Raw genomic sequence first — 14,380 nt, 5'->3', positions numbered from 1 at the left:
GGCAGAAAAAGGCCTGAACAGGGCACCTTGCAAAGCTTGGGTCATAATCAAGGGCTCAAGGGAAGAGCTGTGCAGAGGTGACATCACAATGGCTCAGAGGACTCAGAACCCCGGGGTCCTCCCAGGAATTCACAGTCCACACAAGCCTCGGAGAGTGCACTTGTGTGGATCGTGTCCATTGCAAAGATGTTTAGTTGTTGCTGGCAAACTGGTCGAGGCTCAGGCCTGAGTGATGGGCGGAGAGGGTTCCTGGGGCGCCTGTGTCCATGCTTTGTGCGCCCTGGCCTCCGCCACCGACGCCTCTGGAGACTTTTCCGGAGGAATTCTAGGGTAACATGGGACAGACCAGGGCAGGAAACGGCTAGGACACCTTCCACCCTCATCTCCCTGTGCATCACCACTTTTCCTTCCCGCGTGTGTGGAGGGGAGGCAGGGGTGTGTGCGGGGGGGGGGTGTCCCTGTGAGTGTCCCTGTGTGTGTTGCTGTGAGTGGTCAAATGTTTGCAGTTATTTGTGTGTGTCCATGACTGTTCCTGTAGTGTTGCACATGGCACTTGAACTGTCCCTGTGTGGTTCTCCTCCAGACTGAAGGGGACTTGTCCCCAGGCACGCCCGATGCCTGCGGGTCAGAGTTTCCCGCAGCAGGCACACTGCAGGAGCAGGTGGACCACCTGGTGCTTGCCCAGCTACTGGACAAGTCCACCTTCATCCACACCTTCTTCAACAGCTACAGAAGGTGTGCAGACACCCTTCAGGTCCTGGACCTGCTGTTTACAAGGTGAGTGCCAATTCCAACAGCACAGGATTCCTGAGCTGCAGTGGAAGCCTTGGCAGTGGAGCCTGCAACGTGGGCTGCTCACAGACTTCCTCTTTGGCACTTGCCACTGCCTGGGGAGCAAAGCAGGGAAGTCCTCGGCTACACTGGCACAGGCACACATGCTGCACTGTCCTGTCTAGGCCTGCAGGCTCTTCTCTCGGGCTGTGTATCTCTGAGGCCTCAAACAAAGCACTCTCTCTCTTCCACAAGAAGGCAACCCGTTTTCTCTGCATGACCTCGTCCACCTAGATAGAGACAGAGCAGGGCTGGCTGGGGCAAGTGCCAAGGCACCTGTACTCCTAAGCTCATCACCCAGGGGCTACTGTCCTCCTGCATGGCACCAATGGGAAGTAGTGCTCATGGAGGGCCAATATGCAGGCAGTGTGCTTGGTGGTACAAGAAGGGCAGACATGGATTGGCTGACCTGGGCTAGCCAGTGATGCTTCAAATCCTCAACAGGTTCAGGACTTTGGAAGCCCCCATGGGCTCCTCTGGACAGACTGACATCCTCCCGAATTCCAGCGAGGATGTCATCCCTCGAAACAAGCTCTACAAGTGAGTGAGTGGGATGAGATCTCCAGCTAGGGCATGCTCCACATTGGAGAAAAATCCATGGGTGTGTGTTTGTGTGTATGTGTGTTACTCTCGTGCTCATCTTTATGTGTGTCTGCATGGTTGCCAGTGTGTGCTTGATTTCGAGTGTGAAGGTCTGCGCGTGCGCATAGGCGCACTCGCGCACACTCCTCTGTGTGTGTGTGTTGGAGTTGGGGCTGTGAGTGAGACACGGCCCAATCAGGAGCTCTGAACACCTATGATTATCAAGGGAGTCATGGGATCTGGGCATCCTCGGCAGCAGAGGGAAAACCCCAGGCAAGGGCTACTCATATGAGGACCACTAGAGGCTGGGTCAACGGCTGAGCCCCAGGAGAAGGCATGCTCCCCACACACCTTACCAAGCAGGTTTGCTCAGCTCACCATGAGCTCCACAAAAGGCCAAGACACATCTTTGCTTGGTCAGCGGGCCTGACATGCTGCTAGGGGTGTGAGGGAGAGCTCAGCGCCATGCTCAAGGGTGTTCTGGAAGGCAGACAGCCCTGGTGAGCATGCTAGGAAATGAGGCAGCAGAGCTCCTGAGGATGTGTGTCACACCCCTCTACATATCAGGCCGGATAGCAAGCCATCTTGGAGTCTAGCATGGAGAGAGTGGCCCAGGGGGGAGAGGAGGAAGGCACTGGAAAGAGCAGAAGGGGCCAGAACTGCTCCCAGCATTTGGTCTTGGATCCCTCCTTGGAGTTTCTCTGCCGGCCTAGCTTAGGTTGGCTGGCCAGCGGTGGCACAGCTCAAAGGTGCCCCTGTTGGGATGTGCTGCTCTCTGAAAGGGCAGCCAACATCACAGGGGTGTGAGGATGACCCCGGGAGGGGCTGGCCTTCATTCACACTCTGCTTCCCACCCATTCGCCTCCAGGGCCATCTCCTGCCTCCTGAGCACCTGGCTGGACTACCACCCGCAGGACTTCTTGGCACCATCGCAGCATGCCTGCCTGCAGCGCCTGCGCGCACACCTGAGGCTCTACATGTGTGGCTCTGACCTGGAGCGCCGGGTCTCCCACATCATCGCACAGTTGGGGATCCGGGAGCCCAGCCAGACCGAGGCTGCGGGTGCATAGCCTGGGACTGACCCACAGCCTGGGAAGGGGTGGAGGTCGCAGGGCACCACTGGCTGGTGGAGACCCCGGAAGTAGCCATGGGCTGGGAGCAAGAGAAGCCTGAAGCCTAGCGTGGGTGCTGGCTGCTTGAGCAATAGGCTAGGTAGAAGTTCCCAGGCGGGCAAAGCTCAGGGAGGAGGGGGTTGTGGCGCTTCTCCACGAGTCCCAAGCAAGCAGGCACGGAGAAGCTCTTGTGTCGTCCTGTCCTGCAGCTCCAGCAGCAGCCCCGCTGGCCGATGATGCCATACCATCTTGGGATCTGGACTCCCGGCCACCAGGGAATGCGTGCCCCAGCCCAGTGGGAGGAGCACCAGCAGGAGCCCAAGCAGAGGCCACTTCAACCTGCAAGATGGCCTGCAGGCCTGCGGGAGCAAAACCATCCTGTCAAGACGAAGGGCCATGTGCCGGGCCAGCTCTGCTGCCCAGTCCTGAAGGGGCAAGAGCAGCCAGTGCTCAAGTGCCTCCAGCTCCCACTTTGGCTTTGGCACCCTGTGCCAAGGGAGCTGCGCTGCCCAGTGCTGAGCTGGAGCCCTCTTGGCCCTTGGCTCCGGAGCCAACTGGGGCAGGAGAGCCAGTGCCAGGTGGGGAGATGGAGCCATGCTCCAGCTTTCCTCCTCCTCTGCTCAGCAGCCAGGAAGAAGAAGCAGACGCCATTGCTGAGGAAGAGCCAGTAGACCCCTTGGCTGTGCTTCCAGGTCTTGAACAAGCAGCGTTCTGTGCTAAGCTGCAGTGGCTTCTGAGCTTGGCCCTGCTGCTCTGTGCCGTGGGAGCCCCAGCTGGGCTGCTCTCGCTGCTGGGAGCACTGACTCTGCTGCTCTGTGCCAGGACAGCACTAGGCTCTTGTGTCCAACCAGAGCCACACTCCAGCAGAGCTTCGGGGGGTGGTGCTGCTGGAGCAGCTGCCTGGAGTGCTGAGCGGGAGCCAGGTGCCAGCTGGGCTCCAGGTCTCAGCCCCAGACGACTAGCCATCGGTGCAGGGCTGCTAGTGTTTCTCATGCCAGCTCTGCTGCTGTTGCTCTTGGGAGGACCCACTGCGGTGCTTTCACTTCTAGGACTTCTGACTCTGTTGCTCCGTGCAGTGAGAGCCTTGGGCTCCTGGGCCACATCCGTCCCATCTGCCTCTGTGGCTGCGGAGCACGGGGCTCAGGGAGCATCAGACTGGGGTACGGACAAGGAGCTGGCTTCTACCGGGGCCCCGGTCCCCGACCCCCGAGGACCAGCCTCCAGTGCAGACCTGGAGGTCTTTGTGACCGTCAGCATCTTCTTCTACCTGCTAGGAGCACCCTGGGTCGTGCTCTTTCTTGTTGTAGCACCGACGGTGGGGCTCTGTGTTGTGAGAGCTACAGCACCTGTGGCACCATCACAGGCCTCTGCCAGCTTGCGAGTGATGCTCAGTGCTGATGGAGCAGCCGCCTCCAGGGCTGCCACGGAGCCACCTGTCAGCTCGGCTCCACCTCTCACTTCTGGAGAAACAGCCTCCGATGAGCAGCCACATGTCATTCTGCCCTTGGCTGCTATGCTATCTCTGGCCCAGACACCGGCTCTGGCCCTCTGTGTGGGAGCAGCACTCTTTGGGGTGCTCTATCTCTGGCGAGCGCCAGCCTCCAAATCCACATCATGGAGTGCTGCCATGGAGCCAGGCTCCACCAGGGCTTTGGAGCTCAGGCCAGGGGACACAGCAGAATGCAGGGATGACGGGGAGTCGAGTTGCAGCTTGACCCCGGTGCTCCTTCTCCAGGACGCACGGGCATCCCCTGCGGAGATGGAGACGTCTCGCCTCTCCGCTGTGTTGCTCCAGGCTGAGGAGGCAGCAGTCTCCACGGCGGCCGTGGAGACACCACACACCTTGGCTCTGCCTCTGAGTGCGCAGGGCACACTGGCTCCTGGGACTGAGCCAGAGCCTCCTGCCAACGTGGCTCTGATGCCCAGGGAAGAGAGGGCAGCTGCCAGCCTTCCTCACCTGCAGGCCTCTTCCACCCTGGCCGTGGTGATGGACAAGGCTCCCTCTGCTTCTGGGGAATCTGAGCCGAAGGACACATCACTTCCTGCCCAAGAAGCTTGCCATCCTCCTAGTGCCACCAGACAGGGTGGGCGCAGCCAAGAGTTGCCTCCTGCCTTGGCTGCCCTTCCTCACCGTGTGTCAAAGCAGCTCACGGCAATGGATGTGGTGAGGGGCTGGGCTGGGCTGGAAGTAGTGGAGGCGGGCTTCCCATCCCCAATGCCACCCTGTTTCCTTGCCCCGGCACCCGTGCGTTCTTGCCCCAGCTTGAGCCCTACCATATCTAGCCATTCCTCAAGTGCAATCTCTCAAGACGACATGACACCCCACTCCACTCCCAGGAACTTTGCACAATCAAGCTCGGGGGCAGAAAGTCAGGCAGCCAGGACTTTGGGTCACCCTCTTCTGTGAGGAGCCCAGAGCAGCCCCAGCACTTAGAACGCACACCCCTGACATGAAGGGCACCTGATGTGTTGCCACGCAGCCTAAGGGGCTGGCCATAGTTTGGGGTGGGTCCTATGCCAGCACTTATGCCAGAGACAGACGTGCGCTAGCTAGGACAGGGCCCAAGCAAGGTCCTGCCTGGCCAAGCATGCTTCAGGAAGGACTGAGAATATCTGGCATACCATGGCCCTCCCTCTCCCACCCTTGTATCCTGGCAGTCCCTGAGGGCTTAGGTGTGCTGGGGGATGGCACAGCACATCCAGGTACTCCCACAGGGTGGGGGGCCTGCTCCCTGTTCTGAGCTCAATCTTCTTGTGTGGCGGACAGGGATGCCGCTGTGGTTTGTGACCAAGCCTGGTGGCCCTGGCCCTCTTCCCCAGGCACTGTTGGAGAAGGCAGAGCCCAACAACTGCCGGGGCTGCATCTGGTCCCAGAGGCACAAGAAGGGCAATGAAAACTTGGCCCCCACCATCCGGGCCATAGTCACCCAATTTAACAACGTGGCGTCCTGCGTGATCACCACCTGCCTGGGCGACCACAGCATGGAAGCCCCAGACAGGGCTCGCCGAGTCGAGTTTTGGATTGAGGTGGCCGCGGTATGCTACACCATGTGCTGGCACTTGCCATTTCTCTCCCGGGCATCTGGGAATTGAGCTCAAAGCTCTCTGTGGAGCCCAGTCCCTCCCTGCCTAGCACATGCTTCCAGGGCCAGCCATCCCCAGCTCACTCACTGCCTATTCTTTGCACTGTCCTGCTCTCAGCTCCTGTGGGAGCCCAAATCCTGACTGGGTAGGCCTAGGGCCCTCTCCAAGCCCTGCCATTCCCAGCAACCCTCTCCTGTCCAGGACCAGAGGTGGCAGCAGTGCCAAGAAACACTCACACAATTTTCATCTTCAGGGTTGCCGAATCCTGAGGAACTTCTCCTCCCTCCATGCCATCATCTCTGCGCTGCAGAGTGCAGCCATCTTCCGACTCCACAACACATGGAGGCTGGTCTCCAGGTGAGCCCCTACCACAAAGGAGAAGCAGGCATCAAACTCACTGTGCTCCAGCCCCAAACATTCAGGCTATGGACTTTGGATGGCGCACTCCTGGCTAACCCCAACTTAGGCAATCCTGCTCAGGCCTCTGGAAGCTCATGTCTGTCTTCCTCGAAACACACACACACACACACACACACACACACACACACACACCACTGTGTCCAGTAGAAGTAGAAAATGTAGCACTCTGCCAGCAAGAAGAACCTGCTCTTGCACCATGGGTCATTGGGGTTCAGCGAAATCATTTGTGGAGACGGGGGAGGCTTGATCCTCCACAAAATGGCGTCTACACACTCTCAATTCTCACCTTCTCTCTGGCCTCCCTGCAGGATTTCCCTGGTAACATTCCACAAGCTGGAAGCCATCACTTCGCATGAAAACAACTACAGCAAGAGCAGAGACCTGCTGGTGAAGGTAGGAGACTAAGAGGAGAAGCCACAGGCCAGAGGCCCGAGGGGAGGGGCTCACGCAGGAATCAGTACTGTCCTGAAAGGCTTTGTTCAACATCACTTGGGCTTCTCGTTGGAGAGGAAGGCCAAAGAGGAATGTGTGAGGCATTCATGCAGGTCAGGACATGTGGAGGCCTAGGAGGCCTCTGGGGACGGGATGTTGCTAGGAGCCCAATGGGGTCCAGGCATGCACAGGATTGTCTGTTTGGGGGACTCCCAATTACCCAGAGCTCTAGCATTAGGCTTGGGACCACATGTGCTATAAGCCCAAGGGAAAATGGCTGCCTCTCCCCAAACCATGTACCCCACTCTCCACATGCCTCCCACTGACTCCAGCCCAATGGTTTAGAGGCACTGTCCACAAGAGGACAGCTCTACCCTGCTTCCTGTGGGGCTTCTGAGGATTCAAGAGCATGGAGGACTCACTGGGCTTGGTTGCACACATCCAGACCCACTGTGTCCATCTGGAGCCACTGTGTGGCTCTCAGCTCATCTACACAGATGCTGCTCATGCTCACATCACAGCTGAGAGGTACCTAGCACACAGCTGCAGCTGTGAAGGACCTGAGAAATACTCCTGGACAACCACCACTATCTCCCTAAGAACAGAGAGAGGACAAGTGAGGATGGCTGGTCACAACTAGCCTGGCAGTCAAATCAGAAAGATGGACCTCCAAAATGGGAAATGGAGTTGTAGCTCAAATGGCAAAACAGTAGCCTCAAAGTGCCAGTGTCAAGGCCCACGCACAGTCGCCGAGTTCGGTAACTAGAAATGACTTGAGGAAACTAAGCCACCACCCTGTCATCTTTCATGACACTCTTGCCACTGCCTCCCAGAGAACAACCCCTTCCATACAACACTCATAGAAACTGACCTGGGCCCAAGGAATCTGCTCTCCAAGCTGCACAGAGGCAGACTTTCCTACCTGGGCCTTGAGGACAGGGTCAGCAGACAAAGGAAGTTTTCCCACTTCTCTGGAAACCTACCCTATTCAGCTGAGGAAAGCCAGGACTTTGAGGTAAGCAGGAAGGAGTCTGATATTGCATATTCCCACCTCCTCATACACAGAGCAAAGCTCCCTGACTGGACTCTGATCAGAGTCTCCTGCTCACTTCCTTGGCTGAATTTCAGGGCACTCGACAGGCCATTGCCGCTCTCACCACCTCTTCCTTCTCCTCCTCCTCCTCCTCCTCCTCCTCCTCCTCCTCCTCCTCCTCCTCCTCCTCCTCCTCCTCGTCCTCCTCCTCCTTCCCAGGACTTCAGTTTTCTCCTACTCCTCAGAGACACATAGCACACAGGCCACACCACCAAGACTGGGTTTGGAGTTGCCCAGAGGGGACAAGAAATAAATAGGCAGAGTTCTGAGAAGTCCCTGGCCCTTCATGTACAGCCCACAAACCATGACACTCCCAAGACAAAGACAATGAAAGGGAAAATCTCACACACGCAACAATTCTGCTCAATTCTGGCAGGAGACCTGCAAGTTTACCACCAAGGAGAAGCGCCTCAAAGGAAGTCCCAAGTGGTTGCAAACTATGGTGAGTGACTGGGATCTGGGCCACTTTGCCTGAGAGAGAAGACATACAGCCTAACCTTCCTCTGTGCCCCTTTGACCTCAGTCCAATGGGTACCCAGGTAGAGGGGTGATTTGCAGGCTTGAACACGCTCACCTCGCTGAGCTAGCTGGCAGTGTGGAAGGGGGAACTGGACTCAGCTGAACCACGGCTTGGCAGAGTCTGCAGGCGGGGTTGGTAGGCAGGGATGGGCCTGTAATATTTGAATTCTGCCTGTGGGGCAGGGGAGATTTTGTCGGGGGGTGGAGGGGCAGTTTGGAGTGGCAGCAATGGGGAATGTGCTCTGCACAGACCATGTCGCCAGTGCCCCCAGGACACTATGCTCTGGGAGACCCTGTGGGGCTGAGGGCTGGCCGAGAAGCCTTCGGGGATGGTGAAGGACTGGGCCCTGGATCTTGACCATCACACACCCAATACTACAGGTGCAGACCAAGGGCGTTGTTCCTTACTTGGGCATATTTCTAACGGACCTCATAATGCTCCACAGTGCCTATGAGGACGGCCACGATGTGAGTAGCCAGGGCCTCGCTGGGATCCTTGAGCCGCAACTCGAAGTGCTCCCAGACTCTGAGCTCTGGCATTCCTGGCAACCCAAGGCCATGCTCTGAGCTCAGTCCTCTCCCCCTCTGACCAGGGGCTTCCAGGGCCTGCCTAACCACTGAGCTGTGTGTATGCACAGAGCCCAGCTGGGACTTCAAGTCCCTCCACAGGAGACCCTGGGGCACAACTGAAGCCAGGCTTTCCTAAAACAAGCAAGCCCTGTACCCGGAAAGGTCTTTCTACCTCAACACACAGTGTCTGTCCTCAGACAGTAGTGTCAGATACCACAGCACCTGAACTCGGGTTCATTCACCCTGTTCCCCAGCCTCCGCCAAAAGTTCGTCCTACTCATGTGTGTGCACGTGGGATGCCCAGGCTACAGGAGGCCCTGAGCCCAGGTCCAAAATGGACAGGGGCCCCTTTCGAACTGCATTCATTCCCTTCTGTCTTCTAGGAAAGAACAAGGATGATGAAATTGCTGAAGGTGAGCGGCAGCTGAACAGACAAGACAGGGAGGGTGGAGAGCACAGCTCTGCTCTGGAGGGGCCCAACCCACTGTGGCCAGCCCAAACCCCCCTAGCCCTAGCACTGCCCTTGTGCTCTCCCTCACCAGGAAGATGCAATCATCCAGCAGTTGAAGCTGCTACAACACAGTTGCAGCTACTATAACATCCAAGTGGATGCCACTTTTCTTGCCTGGTTCAGGGGCCTGGAGCGGCTCAGTGAAGAGGCCAGGTGGGTTGGCAGACACTGCTCAAGGACAAGGGCTGGCTCTGGAGTGGGTGCTGGAGAGGCTGAGGTGTGCACCTGGGTGCAGGGGAGCCAACAAACTCTTTGGAGGGACTCAGGAGGGGGTGGCCAGCAGGCTCTCAAGTCCAGGCCAACTATGGCAGTGGCATGAACAGGGCACTTGCTGACCTCAGCATCATGCCTTGTCTTAGCTACGAGCTCTCCTGTGCACTAGAGCCCCGCAAGCAGAGTAGCAATCCCAGCCTACCCAGACACAAGTTCTCAGGCAGCAAGACGTAAGTGCATGGGCTGTGGGGGCAGGAGCCAGCAAGATGCTGGGCAGGGACTGGGGAGCCCCAGAGGCAGACGCTGACTTGTCCTTGCTGGGCTCAGAGGCAGCAGCTCTCTGGGACTCGCTGTGCTCCCCTTGCTTGTCTCTGCATCCATCCCTCCAACCCAAAGGGGGGTGGGGGGACCTTCGGGAAATGGGGATTGGAAGGATCCTACAAGGGAGCAGCAGGCAAGCAGGGTCGTGGGGAGCAGGGTCTGGGATGGTGTGGGGGAATTCCCTCCAGCAAGCCAGTCCTTCTCTGAATCCCCTTGCCCACAGCACTCACTTCCTTTTCAGTGCCGGCTCTCAGTGCTCATATCAGGACCAGGCCCAGCCTGGCCCCAGCACAGGAAGCAGCAATTGGGACACAGCCGAAGGGCCCTCACACAGCAGTGCACACTGCCCTGGCCAGGCCCCAACCCAACCACACGCCAGCCTCCGGGGAGAATCCTGTCCACACCAGGAACAGGCGACACCCCGCATCTCCACTCCAGTCCTACCTGGCCAACTAGAGGTACATGTAAGGAGACCTGAAAGTGCAAGCTGCTCGCCTACACAAACCCGTGTGGGCACATTCACCCACACAGACAGACACGCACGCATGCATGTACACACTGTTTGGAAGGTCCCAGACATCCTTCCAGTCTCGGGCACCCGTCGGGTTTCCACCCCTGTCCTGATGTGGTTGTTTCTGCAGATCGGGGCCTGTGCCTCCCTGCCATCTTCAGGGACTGCACGCAGACACGTGACATGCAGCAGCCCAGCCTCTTCTTTGGCCTGCAGCACACCTGAGCCCAGCACAGCCAGCAGCCAGAGCTGGGCCTTAGGAGTGGGAAGCAGCGGCTCCCCACACAGACTAGTTACCCAGAGGCATGGGGGAGACTCCTGTGTCATCAAGGTGAGCCTGCCTGAGCACACAGGAAATGTGCACAGAGGCATCCTGCTGAGTGGGGCACAGGGGCATTCCGCTGATGTGATATCTCCCACAAGCCAGTGCACAGCCCTGGGCCCTTCTCCATGTCCTTACCCTTCCTTCCACAAGACAGATGACTTGGAGTGCACAGTAAGAAACCCACCATGCTATGCTGGAGGCATTGGACAGTGTCTAGGGCCCCTGCTGACAGGGAGGAGGGAGGAATGATGCTCCCTCACCAGGCAAGAATAAGAGCACACTTGGGACCCTGAGGAGTCCTGAAACAAGAACAAGGGATAAAGCACAGGAAGTCCTTGGCTGCCTAAGGCACAGTCCACACCTGACCTTCTTCACTTTCCTGAGAGGAAGAGCTATCTAGAGCCTGGAGTCGGGAACAGGGCCTTCCCAGGCAATCTAGTCCATTTCCCTTAGACAACTGGCTGTCTCTCACACACAGGGAGGGAGCAGGGCTAGTAGGCTGCACAAAGAAATCCTGCGTGGCCAACCTACCAGAATCCACCTGGTGGCCTCACAACTAGTCAGGAGGGCAGGAGTCTGGCTGCTGACGACATGGAAACAGCACAATCTGTTTCCAAGTCAACTGGCCCAGCTTAGGAGAAGCCCCTTGCCTCTACCAAGTGCTCAAGTGAGCAGGAGTCCTGGCTCAACTCTGCTGCCTCATGCTTCCTCATCAAGAGTCCATACCACTCCACCCTGCCAGTCCTCTCCAAGCTACAATGACACTAGCCATCTTTACCAACAGTTGGGAAGCTGTGTCTTCCTTTCTGCTCAGCTCAGAGCCTCAGGAAAGGGAGACAAGGATCCAGGTTGTATCCTCTACCACTACCTCCTCCAGAGCACAGCAGGCCGGCTGGTAGGAGGAACTGGGGCCCTGGATCTGGGCCTCCTCCCTCTCTTGAGTTTCCATGAGTGTGTCTGATGAGTCCTCTTGAAATGCACACTTGATTCCGTAGCCCAGAGGCAAAAGAAATAAAGGGGTTCAGGCTGACAGGTGCTCAGATGGCACACTACTGAGGAGGGTGGGCAAGGCCCATCCTCATGGGGGAGTCCTCTGTTGTGCACTGCAAGGCTTCCAGAGGATCCTTGGACACTGACTTGAGGGAAGACACACACACACACACTGGACACTGCACCTGATGATTTCTCTGCTATTTGGATGCAGGTGACCAAGCAGGAGAAGCTTAGTGACGACATCCTGGAGGCCACAGGGGAACACTGGCCGCGCCAGCACAGGCCCAAAGATTTGGAGCTGGTACAGGACGCTTCTGAGGAACTGAGTGAGTCCCATGCAGACAGCCAGGAAGGGAAATGACAGGAGGGGATGCAGGTGGGGGTCATGGCTCATCCGAAGTGCTGGGGGCAGCGGCACAAGGGTGGCCTTTGGGCACGCTAAGCCCAAAGTGGGTACTGCATGCCCAGGGGTTCAGTACTGCCCCTCTTCTGCTGGATATGCCAGCCCTTGCACAGTCCTGCCATGCCCTAACTTACCTGGAGAGGGAGCCGCCCCACAGAGATACCTCAAGTCGGAGGGCAGTGCTTACAGCTGCCAGCGGACCAGCTGGCCGCTACCCTCACTACAATACACTTTTCTACATCATGCTCACATGGGAAACAGGGCTTCAGAAAAAAGAAATCACACAATGGAAAACAACTAGCCAAATCCCTTGATCTCTCTCAGCTGACCGGGGAAGAAAGATGCCCCGCCAGACCCCCAATAGCCAGTCTTATTCCACCAAACATCAGAGCAACAATCCATCCAGTGGCAGCCAACAGAAATACACTTGCATGACAAGATTTAGTGATGTGGACAGAGAATTCATAACAGAATCAAGCCCAGGTGCAGGCCCAGAATGAACTAGAGAGATCTCAGAGATCTCTGGAAAAGTTCAAACCACCTCTGTCACTGAGATTCACATCCCATTCAGTGCAGAGTACAAAATGTCTTAGGAGGAGGACAGACACATAGCCAGGTACAGACACAGAAACACACACAGACACACACGCAAAAATACAGACAAGGCACATCTCAGCCTCCTGAGTAGCTAGGATTACAGCATGAGCCACCATGCCCCAGTTACTGCCTTTTACTTTGCTGCTATGGTCTTGCTTGATTTTTCCCATCTGGACTGGTCACAGTCTTCCTATTTATGCCTTTCAGCTCAAATGAATGTGAAGACTGTGTCTGAGACCCCTGCGGGGCCTCTAGTTTTAGAAGATGAACATGATGATGACGATGCCTCTTCTCCAGTGATTGCTCCACATCCAGAGCACACAACGTCTATAGATACACCGACTGTGATTGAACCACTTCCTATCACTCCAACTCGGGACGTGGCTACATCTCCCACTTCACCTACTGAGAATACCACCACTCCACCAGATCCATTGACCCGGCATATTGAGAAGCAGCAGAAGAAACCCAACATGTCTGATGAGGAGATCTTAGAGAAATTACGGAGCATAGTGAGTGTGGGTGATCCTAAGAAGAAGTATACGCGCTTTGAGAAGATTGGACACGGTGCTTTGGGAACTGTGTACACCGCCATGGATGTAGCCACAGGACAGGAGGTGGCCATTAAGCAGATGAATCTGCAGCAGCATCCGGAGAAAGGGCTGATTATTAATGAGATCCTGGTCATGAGGGAAAACAAGAACCCAAATATTGCAAACTACTTGGACAATTACCTTGTAGGAGATGAGCTATGGGTTGTCATGGAATACTTGGCTGGAGGTCCCTTGTCAGATGTGGTGACAGAAATCTGTATGGATGAAGGACAGATTGCCGCTGTGTGCCGTGAGTGTCTGCAGGCCCTAGAGTTCCTACATTCGAATCAAGTCATTCACAGAGACATCAAGAGCGACAATATACTGTTGGGAATGGATGGCTCTGTCAAATTAACCGATTTTGGATTCTGTGCACAGATAACTCCAGAACAGAGCAAAAGGAGCACCATGGTGGGAACGCCATATTGGATGGCACCCGAGGTGGTAACACGAAAGCCCTATGGACCCGAGGTTGACATCTGGTCCCTGGGCATCGTGGCTATTGAAATGATGGAAGGAGAGCCCCCATACTTCAATGAAAACCCTCTGAGGGCCTTGGGCCTCATTGCCACCAGTGGCACTCCAAAACTTCAGAACCCAGAGAAGGTGTCGCCTATCTTCCGGGACTTTTTAAACCGCTGTCTCGAGATGGATGTGGAAAAGAGAGGCTCAGCTAAAGAGCTCCTGCAACATCCGTTCCTCGAGGTTGCCAAGCCCCTCTCCTGCCTCATCCCATTGATTGCTGCAGCAAGGGAGGCAACCAAGAACAAGCACTGAGATGCTGCCCACCCCAGGGTCGGGGACATTCTCCCACGCCCTGAATTCTTAGTGTAAGAACGCGCCTGCATCTTGGGATTACGTCACGTAGCAACACGTGCCTGCTTGCAAACATCCTACCACCTGGCCTCTACCCCGAGCAAACATCCTACTACCCGACTCCCTACCCCAAGCAGTTCCTATACCCCACCCCCTCCTGCCTCTCCTGAAGAGGCATATAAACCCCTGTGTGAAAAATAAAATCTGCGGCTTAATCAGGACGCTTGTCTTGCTGCCTTCTTCGTGTCTCCTGTCCCTTTCATTCCTCCCTCTAGGTTCTTGGCCCTAGTCGACGTCCCGCTGGATGGGACAAATGGCGCCCAACATGGGGCCCGGGAGCCAGCGAGGCTGAGGAACGCTGTCTTCCAGGAAAACTTGGATCCAAGTGATTGTGTGACCGGCTCGGAGCTACCCACCCAAGACATCAGTTTCGGTCAACGCTGAGCAGTGAAGA

General features: G+C 56.6%; 1 protein-coding gene across 2 annotated transcripts; it reads left to right on the top strand.

Annotated features, from left to right (window-relative positions):
* Positions 1-4,501: 4,501 nt before the first annotated feature.
* On the top strand, positions 4,502-14,141 carry LOC150065229 (uncharacterized). Of its 2 annotated transcripts, XM_090329791.1 has the most exons (13): positions 4,502-4,689; positions 5,346-5,561; positions 5,863-5,966; positions 6,338-6,422; positions 7,931-7,996; positions 8,455-8,541; positions 9,027-9,056; positions 9,186-9,307; positions 9,514-9,597; positions 9,930-10,146; positions 10,330-10,530; positions 11,729-11,843; positions 12,725-14,141. In XM_090329791.1, exons 1-13 carry the CDS (start codon positions 4,513-4,515, stop codon positions 13,885-13,887), a joined length of 2,667 nt encoding a protein of 888 aa, XP_090185917.1. In that variant the 5' UTR covers positions 4,502-4,512; the 3' UTR covers positions 13,888-14,141. The 2 variants fall into 2 exon arrangements, with proteins under 2 accessions (XP_090185917.1, XP_090185918.1); XM_090329792.1 differs by lacking the exon at positions 8,455-8,541.
* The last annotated feature ends 239 nt before the right edge of the window (positions 14,142-14,380 follow it).

The sequence above is a fragment of the Megascapheus bottae genome, chromosome 3, assembly GCF_031878675.1.
Source record: "Megascapheus bottae isolate mThoBot1 chromosome 3, mThoBot2.hap1, whole genome shotgun sequence".
NCBI classification, from domain to species: Eukaryota; Metazoa; Chordata; class Mammalia; order Rodentia; family Geomyidae; genus Megascapheus; species Megascapheus bottae.
The sequence above is the reverse complement of the archived record's forward strand: the minus strand, read 5'-3'. Positions and strand labels throughout refer to the sequence as shown.

Excerpts from the sequence above, each read along its gene's own strand:
- LOC150065229 (XM_090329791.1), top strand. The coding sequence starts at position 4,513 with ATGGACAAGGCTCCCTCTGCTTCTGGGGAATCTGAGCCGAAGGACACA. Across the intron at positions 8,542-9,026 it reads CCTATGAGGACGGCCACGAT|GAAAGAACAAGGATGATGAA; the intron begins GTGAGTAGCCAG and ends TCTGTCTTCTAG. Across the intron at positions 10,147-10,329 it reads TCCTACCTGGCCAACTAGAG|ATCGGGGCCTGTGCCTCCCT; the intron begins GTACATGTAAGG and ends TTGTTTCTGCAG.